This window comes from Brachypodium distachyon, chromosome 5, assembly GCF_000005505.3.
Source record: "Brachypodium distachyon strain Bd21 chromosome 5, Brachypodium_distachyon_v3.0, whole genome shotgun sequence".
NCBI lineage: Eukaryota > Viridiplantae > Streptophyta > Magnoliopsida > Poales > Poaceae > Brachypodium > Brachypodium distachyon.
This window is the reverse complement of record NC_016135.3, coordinates 14,690,680-14,705,355: the sequence shown is the minus strand read 5'-3', so window position 1 is coordinate 14,705,355 and position 14,676 is coordinate 14,690,680. Positions and strand designations below refer to the sequence as shown.

Genomic DNA, 14,676 nt, shown 5'->3' with positions numbered 1-14,676 from the left:
TCTGCTAGGCTATAGGGTGCCTCAAAACCCGTGCACTCATTTATCTTTTTTCACAGACTCTCTTTAATTTCAGCTGGAACTTGTTCCAGTTTGTGAATATTTAAATGTAACTGTAAACCTTATACTCCGGCCAAAATGTGAGTATTGTTTAATATACCGTAGCAGGAGACTCTCTACTATTTTTGGGTAAAAAAGAAAAGAGAGGGGGAGAATAGAGCAAATCCGGCCAATTTATTCGAATGTCCTCAGCCAACATCTATAAGGAATATTTCAAATACCTGATTATTTATATTCATGTTGTCCACCCAACCAAACACAGGCTATCCCTCCCTCCGTTTCTAACTCCCAATCCCATCCACCCCTGTCCAGTAACCAAACGCACCCCTACTACGCAGTTGGATGATCAGCGCCAAGATACACGGCTGATCCCTGGCCGAAACCACGAAATCCAGACACGATGCTTCCGTCGCCATCCCCTCCCACCCTTTGCACTCTCGTCTCCTCCCACTCCGGCCACCCCTCCCATTCGCGACGTCTATCCCAAATCCTACGTAGCTCCAATCCCAACGCGCCGAGCTTCCCAAAGCCCAACCCCGACCCACCTCCGCCGCCACCGCGCCGTCTGCACGGGGAAGACCGCCGCCTGAGCTCGCTCGTCCACCGCGGCGAACTCGACGCGGCGCTCCGCGTCGTCGAGTCCTCGCTCTGCCCGCCCGACGTTGCGCTTGCCAACAGGCTCGTGCGCGACCTCTGCCGCCGCGGCCGCCCCGCGGATGCGGCGCGCGTCGTCGAGGCGTGCGGCTCCGCGGCCACCGCTGTCACATACAGCGCCCTCGCCGACGGATACTGCCGCGTGGGGAGGCTCGACGAGGCGCGCCGCGTCGTGGACGGCATGCCCGTGCTGCCAAGCGCGTACGCCTACAACCCGCTCATGCACGCGCTGTGTGTGCGCGGCCAGGTCAGGGACGCGCTCGTGTTGCTCGACAATATGCTCTACCGGGGGTGCGCCCCTGACGTCGTCACCTATAACATCCTCCTCGAAGCAGCGTGTAAGGGTAGAGGTTACCGGCAGGCCATGGAGCTGATCGATCTGATGCGCGTGGAGGGTTGCACGCCAACCAATGTCACATACAATGTTATCATGGATGGTATGTGCAGAGAAGGCGATGTGGACTATGCTCGCGAGTTATTGAACAGCTTGCCTTCTTACGGGTGCACGCCGAACACTGTCAACTACAACACTGTCTTGAAAGGTTTGCGTACCGCTGGGCGGTGGGAGGATGTTGAGGAGCTTATAGCTGAGATGTTCAGCGAGAATTGTCCCCCGAGTGAAGCAACTCTCAGTGTGGTCATCAGCTCCTTGTGTCAAGAAGGATTGTTCCAGCGGGCGATTCGGCTTCTCGAGAAAATGTCAAAGCATGATTGCACTGCAAATATTGTTACCTACAATGCTGTCGTTAGTGGGCTCTGTGAGCAAGGCCATGTGGATGGTGCCTTGTATTTACTAAGCAACATGCAAACCGATGGTTGTAAACCTAATATCTTCACGTATAACATTCTAGTGAAGGGTCTGTGCAATGCTGAGCGATGGGAGGATGCTGAGGACTTAATGGCTAAGATGAGCCAAACTGATTGCCTCCCAGATATTTTGACATTCAATACAATAATTGGTTTCTTGTGTCAAAAGGGGTTGACGATGCAGGCTGTTGAAGTATTTAAGCAAATGCCCGAGAAAGGCTGTTGTCCCAATTCAGTCACTTACAGTTCAGTAATAGAAGGGCTTGCCAAAACTGGCAAGATGGAACAATCCCTCGAGTTATTGAATGAAATGGGCAGCAAAGGATTCAACCCAGAGATAAATTATCATCTGTTAGCTGAGTGTCTGAATGAAGAGGATAAACTTGTGGAGGCGATCCAGATGGTTCATAAACTGCAAGATACAGGCATATCACCCCAAGCTGTTCTCTACAACACAATACTCCTAGGGCTTTGCAGAAATGGCAAAACTGATCAAGCCATTGACATTTTGTCTAATATGGTGTCTGATGGTTGCATGCCTGATGAATCCACGTACAGTATACTCATTCAAGGTTTGGCACATGAGGGCTATATGAAGGAGGCTAGAGAATTGTTAAGTACATTGAGTTCTAGAGATGTTATCGTTGACAATTTGATCAAGAATGATGCTTCACTGTTAGATCAAAGTATTCACACTTCTTAAGTTATGTTGATGTCCAGGCTAGCTTGTGCGTTTAACTTTGTTATGTCATAGCAATGGAGTAGGAGAGAGCTCTGCTTCAGTTTTGTTGATATGTAAGTTCTCTTTGCTTCAGCCATATCGTGGCTTAGAGCTTAGTTCTTCATTTCTTCAGATTGTTGTGTAACAATGTACTCCAATATATCCTGCAATTTTGGCTGGTCATGATTGCAGTCTTCATGTCTAGTTACAAAATATCAGCATGTTGGAATATAAACGTGATGCCATAACCATAAGCCATGTAACCACAGAATAGGATATGTCAGACTTTTATGAAACATACACATGAATGGCAGAATGGGTAGTAATTTAGTTGCTAGTATTGGATTATTTTTCTTTTGATGGACAATTGTCCTGGGACTAAGCTAGGGATCAAGTAGCTGGAATGTTGTGTGCCTGCAAATGTTTTTTAGTGCAGTGTTAACAGTTCTGGTCAAGTAGCTTCATTTACAAACAGACTATCTGTTTTGGCAACTGGCCTGGTTTTTGTACACATATATATTCAACATGGGAGTAACTACACCCGGTAGTACAGTGTGTCCTCTTAGTATAGTTTGGGTGCAAGCCAAATGTTATCAAACTATAACACCAAGGATTTGGCAATTCCGAGATGTGGGAGAATGTTGAGTCGCTTATAACCAATATGACTAGAGAGAATAGTCCCCCTAGTGAAGCAACTTTCAATGTGGCTTCCCCAGAAAATATGACAGCATGGATGCATGGTAAATGTTGTCAATTGCAATGCCATTACTGGTGACCTCTGTGAGCAAAGGTATGTGGATAAATGCCTTGGAGTTATAACAAACATGCAATCTTAGAGTTGTAAACCTATCTATAACACTAGTGAAGGGTTTGCGGAATGCCGGGTTGACGGGAGGATGATGAGTGAAGAGCTAATGTCTAAGTTGATCCAACCTGATTGCTTTCCAGATATTGTGAAATTCAATACACTAATTAGTTTCTTGTGTCAAAAAGGGTTCACGGTGCAGGGCTCCAGGCCATTGAAGTACTTGACTTGAGCAGATGACCGAGAAAGGCTGCCCTCCTAATTCCATTACTCACAGTACAGTAATAGATGATAAAATTTACCAAGAAAGATAAAATCTAATCTTCCAGGCTGAGTGTCTGCAGGAAGAGGATAAAACTGTCAAGGCACTTCATTTGGTCTGCGAACTGCAAGATACTGGCAAATCACAGGTATTGTGCTCTACCATATAATACTCTTAAGGCCTTGTAGAAATAGAAAAACATACTTATTTTGGCAGATATTTTGGCTTAGTGTCTGATTGTTGCATTCCTTGTGACATCGCAGTATACTTATTGAAGCTTTGACACTTGAGGACTATCTGAATGAGTCAGGATTATTGCTAAACAAGTTGCTCTAGAGATTTTCTCATGGACAACTTGATCAAGGGTGAAGCTTTCTTATTGCACCTAAATGTCAACAATTCTTGAGTCGTGATGAGGTCATGGAGTCTTATTGATATGTAAGTGCTGTGTACTTCAGCCATATCGTACTTAAGACCTTAGTTCTCCATGTTCCGTAGTTCTTTGGGGAACAATCAGCAATAAAACTCAAATTACAGAATCCCACTGTTAGAATTTTGACCATAAAACAGATTATTTTAGCTTTCAGTATGAATATGTGCATGACATGAGTATGCCTAGGATTTAATTGTCCGCGTTGGATTATACTACTACTCCGATAAGTGTCTCAGACTTAATACAACTTTGTACTCCCAAAATAAGTGACGTGCAATTGTATAGATTCTTATACAAATCCACGTCACTTGTTTTGGGACGGAGGGAGTAATAAATTTGAGACACTTATTATGAATTGGAGGGAGTACTTTTTTTCTTTTCTTTCAATAAGTTGCGCAAGCATTGTATATACAACTGCTCCTCGCTTGTATGGGCGCCGACGGGCTGGCGACGACGGCCGAGTTCAGCTTTGAACTTGAGGGGATTGCCAACTACAAGTCCAGGAAGACGAAGATGACGCTCACGTTCAAACTCGCCAATCCCGGGTTCAACTTCCAATACCATTTCTTGCCAAGCACGTCGACCTCATCGTCCGGTGCTACTTCGTAGTGATCATGGCGAGCTTGCAGCCTGCCACAGTGCTGACCATCAGAATGGCTGAAGTCGTCACCCCTGCTAGCCAGCTGCCAGTGACGCCATCGGGCTCTGCCCAATCGCCAACGCAACCGAGATGTGGTGGATGGCTCACACGAGGATGTCTCCGCCGTGGATGGCTTGGTGATGCCTATGAGGCTTACCGGTACACACATTGACACATACAGGCTTGCTCGACGACGCCTCCACAGGAGACGCCGAGACGACTTGGCTGCCGGTCGCACCACCCTTCACCGTTCTACGCTCTGAATGACTGGACTCCTTTGTGGAGCGCCATGTATGGTCGAGAGATCAGATCAGATCCCCTTGGACCGCTAGACAAGCAAAAGCTAGTGGCTTGTGGGATAAAGAATAGTAACCACAATAGTGGTGGGTTTTTAGCAAAAAAATCATAGTGGTACTTGAGTGGAACCCTAACCACCAATGTGGTCAGGAGCGGAGGCAGAAAATAATAATAAGAGGGGCCAGCATGAAAAATAGAATTATACGGAGGGCCATAACGTAGGTATTCATCATAGGTTGATAACCTTATTAAGCACCAGCTAGCTGATCTTCAATCTAAACTAACTAAACTAACGCGTACAAGATGTGAGTATACGAGGTGTCACAGTTGTATGAGCCATCCTTACCGAAAAACCGTTCCGTCTTCCTCCTTTTCCCTGCGCACAAGAGGGCGACCGAGGAGGCGAAAAACATTCCGGCTCCAGATCCGGCGACTCCTACCCCAGAGGGCCTCGGGCTCGTCGGCATGGGGGGAGTCGCCAGATCTGCCGCGCGGATCTGTATAGCTGTAGTCTAGGGGCAGTCTTAGTTGTTGTGTTTTGGCTCTCCATCGTCCCTAATAGCTTCATGCGCTAGCCAACGCAACCAAAAGACTGATTTTATGAAAAGGGCTAGGCAATTCACTTATGCACTACAACACCCCCCCCCACCCATGTGTGACGGAGAAGACGAACTCAGATGTACGGCTCAAGAGACCAATACGTAGACGGAGGGGCACGAGCAATTTTATTAATTGCGAAAGCCAGGATTCGAACCTGAGACCTTTGACTCTGATACCAAGTAGAGTTTCATGCGCTAACCAATGGAACCAAAAGACCGATCTTATGGAAGGAGCAATGCAATTCACTTATACTTTCGATCCACGTTTAGGCCTGCGGGAGCCACATGTGAGGGGAAGTGTTGAGTATAAGTGGATTGCCTGGTCATTTCCATCAGATCGTTCTTTTGGTTGCGTTGGCTAGTGCATGAAGCTTTTCATGGTATCATAGTCAAGAGGTCTCGAGTTCGAGACCCGGTTGCCGCAATTAAATTGCGACGCACTTTCAATCCACGTTTAGGCTTGCGGGAGCCACACGTGAGGGGAGTGTTGAGTATAAGTGGATTGCCTGGTCATTTCCATCAGATCGGTCTTTTGGTTGCGTTGGCTAGCGCATGAAGCTTTTCAGTCCCAGATCCGATGGTGATGAAGTCGGTGTCCAATAAATTTGCTCCAGATTTCTCCCCGATGCAGCGGCCTTTGCGCTGGACGGTGGCGGAACTAGGAGCTAGGTGCTTCGGGCGCCCCGCAGGTCAAACGGTTTCAGCCGCATCCAACACTCGGGGGCTACACTGCTACTGCTACAGCTACACCTACACCCTGCAGATAAGTATTGTTATTTATTTGTTAATTTGGAACATGATCAAACAATTGAACCTCCCTCGACTACGAATAGTCGACCCTCTTCGGCTACGACGACTTGATGCACTTCTGAGTCTTCGTAGTCGACACATCTTTGACTCCACGTGCTACCAAACATGCAACCTAAGTAGCTGACTCTGCCTACGAAGTCGAAACCATGAACTCCAATCCAGTTGCAGCCCAACTGACAGGTTGGCATGGGACAGAGACGACGGGCATCAGGCTAATGAAAGGGTCTGCGTACAAGATAGCACGTTGAGTTCAATCAAATAACAAAACCATTGCTAAAATAATAAATTAATAAGCTAATGTGGTATTCTACAAACGCAGTATGTTAAATTGTTTTGCAATTGTTTTACAATGAGTGCAGTTTACATCAACCCAAGCACGAAGGCCACGAAGATTTGAGCCTATGCTCGACTACCAGCAGTCAGACGTAGCCTCGGGGCTACTCCCACCGGGAGTGCTCATCCCATCTGTCCGATTCGCCGACTCACCGCCTCGTCGACGCCATTCGCTACCCGGCTCCATCTGACCCAGCGTCCGATGTGACTCTGCCGTCACTACATGATATGTGGCCCCCAACTTTGTGTCTCTACACGAGTCTACGACTCGGTTGGCACTCGGAGGCTACTCCCACAGGGAGCGTTGGTCGTGCACCGAGTACTTCGGCTGCATCGCCCTTCGGGTACATCGACCTCGCCACCTTCTGGGTCCGCCGGCTTTACCGTCCTTCGGATCCTTAAACAAAGTTGACCATGATTATCTGCGGCAACATGCGCCAGGCCCAAGTTGAGTACTCTTCTTGGTCGGCCACACCAGCCTACAGCATGGCTAAAACTGTACTCGACTACGAACAGTCAAAAATTTCCCGGGTCGCATCTGCTGCGGGAACATACCTGACGTGGTTATGACTAACCACGTACTCGACTTGAGCATAACCGGTACAGCCCAGCTAGGGGCCCACAAGGAAGCCTACTACGACTCCAAGAGTCTACATGCTAAATCTTGTGGCTCAAGATAAGGAAGATTAATTAGAGTATATTTCGTCATTGTAACTGACTTGGACTCTACCTTAGACCTGAGTTCCTACATATACAAAGGACCAGGAGGGAGAGCCAAGAGAACCCCCCAACTTAGATAGAAGTCGCCTAGATGCACTCATCGGCTCTGTGCATCTAGCCTTTGGGGCACCCCATTGTAATCGACTCAGCAATACAGATCAGACAAGCAGGACATAGGGGTATTACCTCATCGAGGGCCCCGAACCTAGGTAAATCGTGTCCCCTGTGTCCTTGTTAGCCAACGAGTTCGCCAACACACACTAGAAATCTTTTCTAGATACTAGTCCATCAATATGGACATTGTTGAAGTCACATCTTCGTCATTGGCGCCGTCTGTGAGAAAGACGTGTGTTGGAAACATGACCTTGGCGGTTTCAGATTCCTTAAACTCGTCGTCGACTCAGGCGGAGTCGATGGCCTTCGGGTCCTTCCACTTTACCGCTCACCCTCCAGCCAGCCGCGCGGTATTCAACGCGCTTGATACTGGCGTGGATCTCGTGTTCGGAGAGTTCCATCTTCAAGCCGACCGAACTGGTATTCTTCGACTACCAGATCTGATTGCTCTGACTGCCAACAAATTCGATAGAATCACTCGACAAAGTAGAGCAAGACTCCCTCGGGACTCCCTCTGGAGTCAAAGCAAATCCACCTTGTTGTGCAGAAAGCCCCGTCTCAAGCGACGCTGACGACTGCCCGGAACAAGAAAGTTGCCATAGCAGCAGCGATCTTGCGCCCAAGTGCGCCATCGCCCAAGTCTTCATGACAAACCTCGTCACCTCAACTCCTCCGGCTGCGGATACGATCGTAAACCCGCAAGGTGGACATTAAGCAGTGGAGAAGTCGCGGGTTCAAGCAGCCCTCGACTCGGGAATCCTCATGAATGACCCAACTCCTGCAGAGTTGAAATTGTATGCGAACTCCCTGGCCAGGAATCGCTTCGACTTGGTCAAAGAAAAAGAAGAGTTTGTTAAGCACCAGAAGCACGAAGCCAACAAACTTAAGAAGATAGAAGAGGAACTTCAAGTGTCTTTAAAGGCTCGGCCGATAAACTGCCTGAGAAAGACAGAACCCACACGGTTCATGATCTCTCCTCGAGTTTCTTGTCAGCAGATGATCGCAACGATGCGACGCTTGGGATTACTGAAGAGGCACTCCGTGCAGTGAGTACTTATCTACAGTCAATCCCACTGCCCGACAATGACCCACGCTGGCGCTTCTGCGAGCAAATCCTTAAAAGATTAGCTAAAGCGGGGGCTTCGTGCATCAAGCAAAACTCGACCGCTTTGCCTCATAAGGATGGCGAACCTCAGCATGATCGATGACTGCCCGACTCGGGGCAAAACGAGCACGAGCAAAACCCTCGCAGAAGGAGTCAATTTCCTCATCGAGTCGTTAGCCGCCTAACCGGCTACAGGGAGGACTCTCCTGAATCAGACCACGAAGCGTGTGGAGCACCATGTTTCAGTCGTCGGATTCGCCGAACCAGGATGCCAAGAAACTTCAAGCCGCCAGCTGACCTGGTCAAGTATGACGGGACGCATGAGCCAAGAACCTGGTTGGAGGACTACCACATCGGGATTCGATGCCAGGGTGGAACTCGAGCGATCGCTATGCAGTGTCTTCAACTCCAGCTCAGGGGTCTGGCTCGCACCTGGTTGAACAGCTTGCCCGACGGCGAGATCACTTCATGGGATGAGTTGGTACAAGCTTTTACGCGCAATTTCAAAGCTACGTATAAGCGATCAGTATCTCTCGAACAACTTCGATCGTGCCTTCAGCGCGAGGGAGAGTTTATCCGCTCCTATATCCAACGATGGACCAACTCGAAGCACGCCTCCAAAGAAATCACGGATGAAAGCGCCATAGACGCATTCAAACGAGGTCTTCATCGAGTCGAGCTCAAAAAAGAATTGGGTCGCGTTCGACCTTCCACCATAAGTTATCTGATGGAAATCGTCAACCCATGGGCTGATGGGGAGGACTTAGTTCGCAACGAACGAGGTCAATCCCCAGCCAGTAGCGCAGATCGCCCCTTCGAGAGATGGAGGAAGCACGAGGGTCGCACATACGAGGAACTAACCTCGCCTGATTTTGTCGCAGCCACCTCTCAAGTGGAAGGTGACCGTAGTGGTGAAATTCGCGAGCCTAAACCTCAGTGGCGACGCAAGGGAGGCCAGCTTACAATCTCTCAGCAGTTGGCGGCTTCTTGCCCGTTCCATGTTTACAAAGATGAACAGGGCAACATCAAGCCTAGCCATCCTCTGAGGGACTCTAGGCGATTTAAGGAGTTACATCTCGAGTTTGCCAGAACACAACAAACAGCCATACAAATGGGTTATCCCCATTACCCTGGCAATGGAGTGGCCATGTTACCACCAGCTCAGCTTCCGGCTACTCTGACCATCGGAGCCTGATCGGCTCGCTTGCTCCAAACCAACCTGGTCGAGGTAGCGAACCACTCCTTGGAGCAAACACCTGCTGCCGTCGAGTCATATCCCGCCCCAGCAGGTCACGTTTGCATGATTCAGAAGGGCAGGCCAACGAACCGGGTCCAGAAACTAATAACCCGGCAAGTAAATATGGTCGTGGCCATGGCACAATACCTTGATTGGTCTGAAACGGAAATTAGTTTCTCTCGAGAGGATCACCCTCCCAGAGTCCCACGGCCTGGACATGCCGCTCTAGTACTCGAGGCACAGATCTGCAGGTACATGATGAACAAAGTATTTGTCGACGGCGGAAGCGGTCTCAACCTTATTTACGCTGACACCCTCCGGGGGATGGACCGTTCCATGACAAAGCTTTCTGCAACGGACACAACTTTCCACGGCATCATACCGGGCAAAGCAGCCACGCCGCTGGGGAGAATCAGCCTGGACGTGGTATTTGGCTCACCCGACAATTTTCGGCGTGAAAGACTCGACTTCGAAGTAGTCGACTGGCCTTCACAATACCACGTGGTGCCGAGCCGAGTCGCGTTGGCTCGCTTCATGGCGGTCTCGCATTATGCTTATCTCAAGCTCAAAATGCCAGGGCCCAACGACGTGATCACCGTTCAGGAACTTCACACGTCCAGACAGCTGCGACAAGGAGTTTCATAAAATCTCCGAGTCCTTTGGCATGCATGAAGAGTTCGAGCAGCTAAAAGCCTCAACCGGCTTAGAGCAAACACCAGTCTCCAAGAAACCAGCTTATCAGCCCGAGTTCAAGAAGAAAGCGGACACCAAGGAGGTTCAGGTCCATTCGAGTGACCCCAGCAAGACCGCTGTCATATCAACAAGCCTTCCTCCTACATAGGAAAGCGCGCTCATCGAGTTCCTCCGTGAGTGTTGGGAAATCTTTGTCTGGGTGCCAGCTGACATGCCAGGATTTCCCAGGGACCTTGCCGAGCACACACTTAAAGTGGACGAGAACGCAAAGCCGGTACGACAACCCGTGCGGTGTTTCTCGGAGCCAAAACGCAAAGCCATCGGGGAAGAAGTTAAACGACTCCTCAAAGCTAAATTCATCGGGGAGATAAAACAAGCGACCTGGGTAGCAAACCCCGTCCTTGTTCCCAAGAAGAATACCACGGTCCTATGTATGTGCGTCGACTTCATGTCGCTTAATAAGCACTGCCCAAAGGATCATTTCCCTTTGTTGCGGATCGACCAGATCGTCGACCCAACCGCCGGCTGCGAACGATTGTCCTTCTTGGATGCTTACTCAGGCTACAACCAGATTTGACTCAAGGTCGAAGACGAGGAAAAGACAACATTTGTCAGTCCATACAGAGTTTTCTGTTACACAACAATGCCCTTCGGGCTAAAAAACACAGGTGCCACCTATCAGTGCTGTATGCAGGCATGCCTTGAGCCTCAGCTAGGAAACAACGTCCAAGTCTATATCGATGATATCGTCATCGAAATGAAGAAAGAAGCAACGCTTCTCGACGACATATGGGAGACATTCGACAACCTTGACAAGTACAAAATCAAGTTGAACCCCACCAAGTGCACCTTCGGGGTACCCGCCGGGCAACTCCTTGGGTACTTTCTGTCGACTTGAGGCATTGAGGCAAACCCGACAAAAATCACAGCCATTCTAACCATGAAAGAGCCGACTAAAATTCATGAGCTTCAGTAGCTCACAGGTTGACTCGAGGCTCCGAGCCGATTCATTGGTAGGCTAGGCGAAAAAGCTTGCCCTTCTACAATCTTCTGAAAAGGAAGAAGGACGACTTCACGTGGACACCAGAGGCCAGCGCTGCTTTCGCAGACTTGAAGCGCTTGCTGTCAACATCGCCGATTCTCGTCACCCCACAAGAAGATGAGCAGCTCCTAATGTACATCGCAGCCACCACCCAGGTGGTCAGCACAACAATCGTAGTTGAGCGAGCCGAAGATGGCAAGACGCATGGTGTTCAGCGCCCAGTATACTACACCAGTGAGGTCCTTTCGCCTACAAAACAGCACTATCCCCACTATCAAAAGCTTGCGTATGCAGTATTCCTAACAACACGCAAGCTGAGACATTATTTCCAGCAACACACGGTTGTGGTTGTCAACGAGGCTCCTCTTGTGAACATTCTGAACAACTCAGAAGTGACTGGACGAGTCGCCAAGTGGGGAATCGAGCTCTCGGCTCGCAACATAACTTACGAGCGACGGAAGTCGATCAAATCGCACGTGCTCCCCGACTTCATCGCCGAGTGGACCGAGGCTCAGGCTCCGGGTCCGCCCGACATGTCAAGCTCATGGACGATGTACTTCAACGGGTCGAAGCGACACGAAGGGGCCGGCGCAGGTGTCGTGCTTATTTCACCCAAAGGTGATAGACTCCGCTACGTGCTTCAAATGCATTTTATTTTCACAACCCTTCTAACAATGAAGCCGAGTACGAGGCTGACGTGGTTATGACTAACCATGTACTCGACTCGAGTACCCGATACAGCCCAGCTGGGCCCCCACAAGGAAGCCTACTTCGACTCTAGGAGTCTACATGCCAAATCTTGCGACTCAACACAAGAAAGATTAATTAGAGTATATCTTCTCATTGTAACCGACTTGGACTCTACCTAAGACCTGAGTTCCTGCATATATAAAGGACCAGGAGGGGGAGCCAAGGGTAGATCCCAACTTAGATACAAGTCGCCTAGACGCACTCGACGACTCGGTGCCTCTAGACTCTGTGGCACCCCATTGTAATCGACTCATCTACAGATCCGACAAGCAGGACGTAGGGGTATTACCACATCAAGGGCCCTGAACCTGAGTAAATCGTGTCCCTGTGTCCTTGTTAGCCGACGAGTTCGCCAACACACACTCAAAATCTTTCCTTCATACAAGTCCATCAATATGGACATTGTCAAAGTTACATCTTCGTCATTGGTGCCGTCTGTTGGAAAGACGTGTGTTGGAAACACGACCTCGGCGGTTCCAGATCCAACAGAACCATCATCGACTCAGGCGGAGTCAACGATCCTCGAGTCTTCTGCCGCTCGCCTCCAGTCCAACCCCGCAGTCTTGGACAAGCTTGATGCCCGCCGGGACCTCATGTTCAGCGAGTTCCATGTCCGATCCGGTATCCTTCGATTACCGTGTCCGACTTCCTCTACTCCGGAAGAATTGCTTCTCCTTTCTCCTTCAGAGAAAGACCCGCCGACAGGCTCGTCGGAGCTACTCAAGGAAGCAGAGCAAGTCCCCTCTTGAACCTGCTCTGATTTTAAAGACGATCCATCCTCATGTGCGGACAGCCCCGTCCCTAGCGACGTTGGCGACCGCTCGGAACAACGGAGTTGCCATGACAACCTCACCTCGTCGGGTTCACCCGACGAAACAGAGCAGGTTTCCGTAGGAACCTGCTCCAATTCTGAGAGCAATCCACCCCAGTCTGCAGAAAGCCCCGTCCCAGGCGACGTCGGCAACTACTCAAAGTGGGAAGGCTGCCATAGCAGCAGCCATTGCTCAAGTCTTCATGACAAATCCCGTCGCCCCAAAGCAGACTCCTCCGGCCACGAGTGCATCCGCAAGTCTACCGGCTGGATATTCTGCGGCAGAAAAAGCTCGAGTCCAGGCAGCTCTTGAGTCCTAAGTCCTCATGAAGGATCCCACCACCGCTGAGTTGCTATTATATGCCAACTCACCTGCCAGGGCCCAACGTGACCTGAACAAAGAGAAGGAGGATTTCGTCAAGAAGCAAAAGCTTGAAGCGGAGAGGCTGAAGAAACTGGATGAAGATATCCAGGCACACAAAAGAACTCGTCCGGGTTCACTCAGTGACTCTGATGGAGCCACACCTCCTAGAGATCTCCCCAGACGAAACATCTCGCGTCGTGATCACATGACCCGAAACCTGGCTCCAAGCTTCATGTCGGGTGACGACCACGGCGATATGATACCAGAAACCCCGGAAGCTGTCTTGCTTGCAGCCAATACTTACGTACAAACAATCCAGCCACCCAACAGTGACCCGTGCTCACAGCTTAGCAAATAGATTCTGGAAGGATTGAATAGGGCAGGGGCTTCTTGTATCAGCCAAGATTTCAACAACCGAAGGCAGCCGCGGGACAGGACTCCATCCTGCCGCGAAGGAGAAATCCAGCACGACCTCGACCCGCCTCCACGAGGTCGCAGGGAGCGCGACTCGCACCCGAGGGAAACACGGGGGTCTCCCCGGGTCGCAAACCGCGATCGGCAAGACAGGTATCACGACCACTCGCCGGACTCCACTCACGAGACTGAGACATGCGGAGCGCCATGCTTTAGTCGTCGTATCCGTTAATCTAGGATGCCCAGAAATTTCAAACCGCCGGCCGATCTAGCCAAGAATGACAGCTGACAAGAGCCCAAGACTTGGTTGGAAGATTACCTCACCGGAATTGCTGCCAAGGTGGTTCTCGTACTACTGCCATGCAGTGCCTGCAGCTGCAACTCAAAGGCTTTGCACGCATGTGGCTAACCGGCTTACCACGAGATGACATCGACTTGTGGGAGGAGCTCGTCCAAGATTTCACCCACAACTTCAGGTCCACGTACAAACGACCCGTCTCCCTCGAACAACTCCGAGCCTGCATTCAAAAAGAAGGAGAATCTATCCATTCGTACATCCAGCACTGGACCAACACCAAACATGCTTCTGAGGAAGTCTCCGATGAAAGCGCCATCGACGCCTTCAAACGAGGAGTCCGACGAGTCGAACCCAAGGAAGAATTGGGTCGTGTCCGGCCCACAACCGTCAGCTATCTGATGGAAATCGCCAATCGATGGGCTGACGGTGAAGACTCAGTTTGCAATGAACGTCACCGATCTCCAGAAGAAGAGGGTGACCGCGGTTACAATCGAAGGAGCAAGCGCAAAAACCGAGCTTTCGAAGAGTCACACCCATCTGATTTCATCGCAGCCGCCTCTCCGTCAGATTTTGGCTCTCGGGAGAACGGAAATCGCGGTGGAGGTTTTCGAGGTGGGGACAAGCGCAAGCAACAATGGCATAGAAAAAAAGGGAACCAACCACCCTCTCTCAACAGCTAGCTTTCCCTTGCCTGTTTCACGTCTACAGGG

General features: G+C 50.1%; 1 protein-coding gene across 2 annotated transcripts; it reads left to right on the top strand.

Annotated features, from left to right (window-relative positions):
* The first annotated feature begins 404 nt into the window (after positions 1–404).
* LOC100828265 (pentatricopeptide repeat-containing protein At1g09900) lies at positions 405–3,895 on the top strand. Of its 2 annotated transcripts, none has more exons than XM_024456265.1 (3): positions 405–2,313; positions 3,389–3,454; positions 3,570–3,895. In XM_024456265.1, exon 1 carries the CDS (start codon positions 458–460, stop codon positions 2,219–2,221), a length of 1,764 nt encoding a protein of 587 aa, XP_024312033.1. In that variant the 5' UTR covers positions 405–457; the 3' UTR covers positions 2,222–2,313; positions 3,389–3,454; positions 3,570–3,895. The 2 variants fall into 2 exon arrangements, with proteins under 2 accessions (XP_024312033.1, XP_003581269.1); XM_003581221.4 differs by having other exon boundaries at positions 3,233–3,454.
* Positions 3,896–14,676: the final 10,781 nt, after the last annotated feature.

Coding starts and splice junctions, on each gene's coding strand:
- LOC100828265 (XM_024456265.1), top strand. CDS start 458: ATGCTTCCGTCGCCATCCCCTCCCACCCTTTGCACTCTCGTCTCCTCC.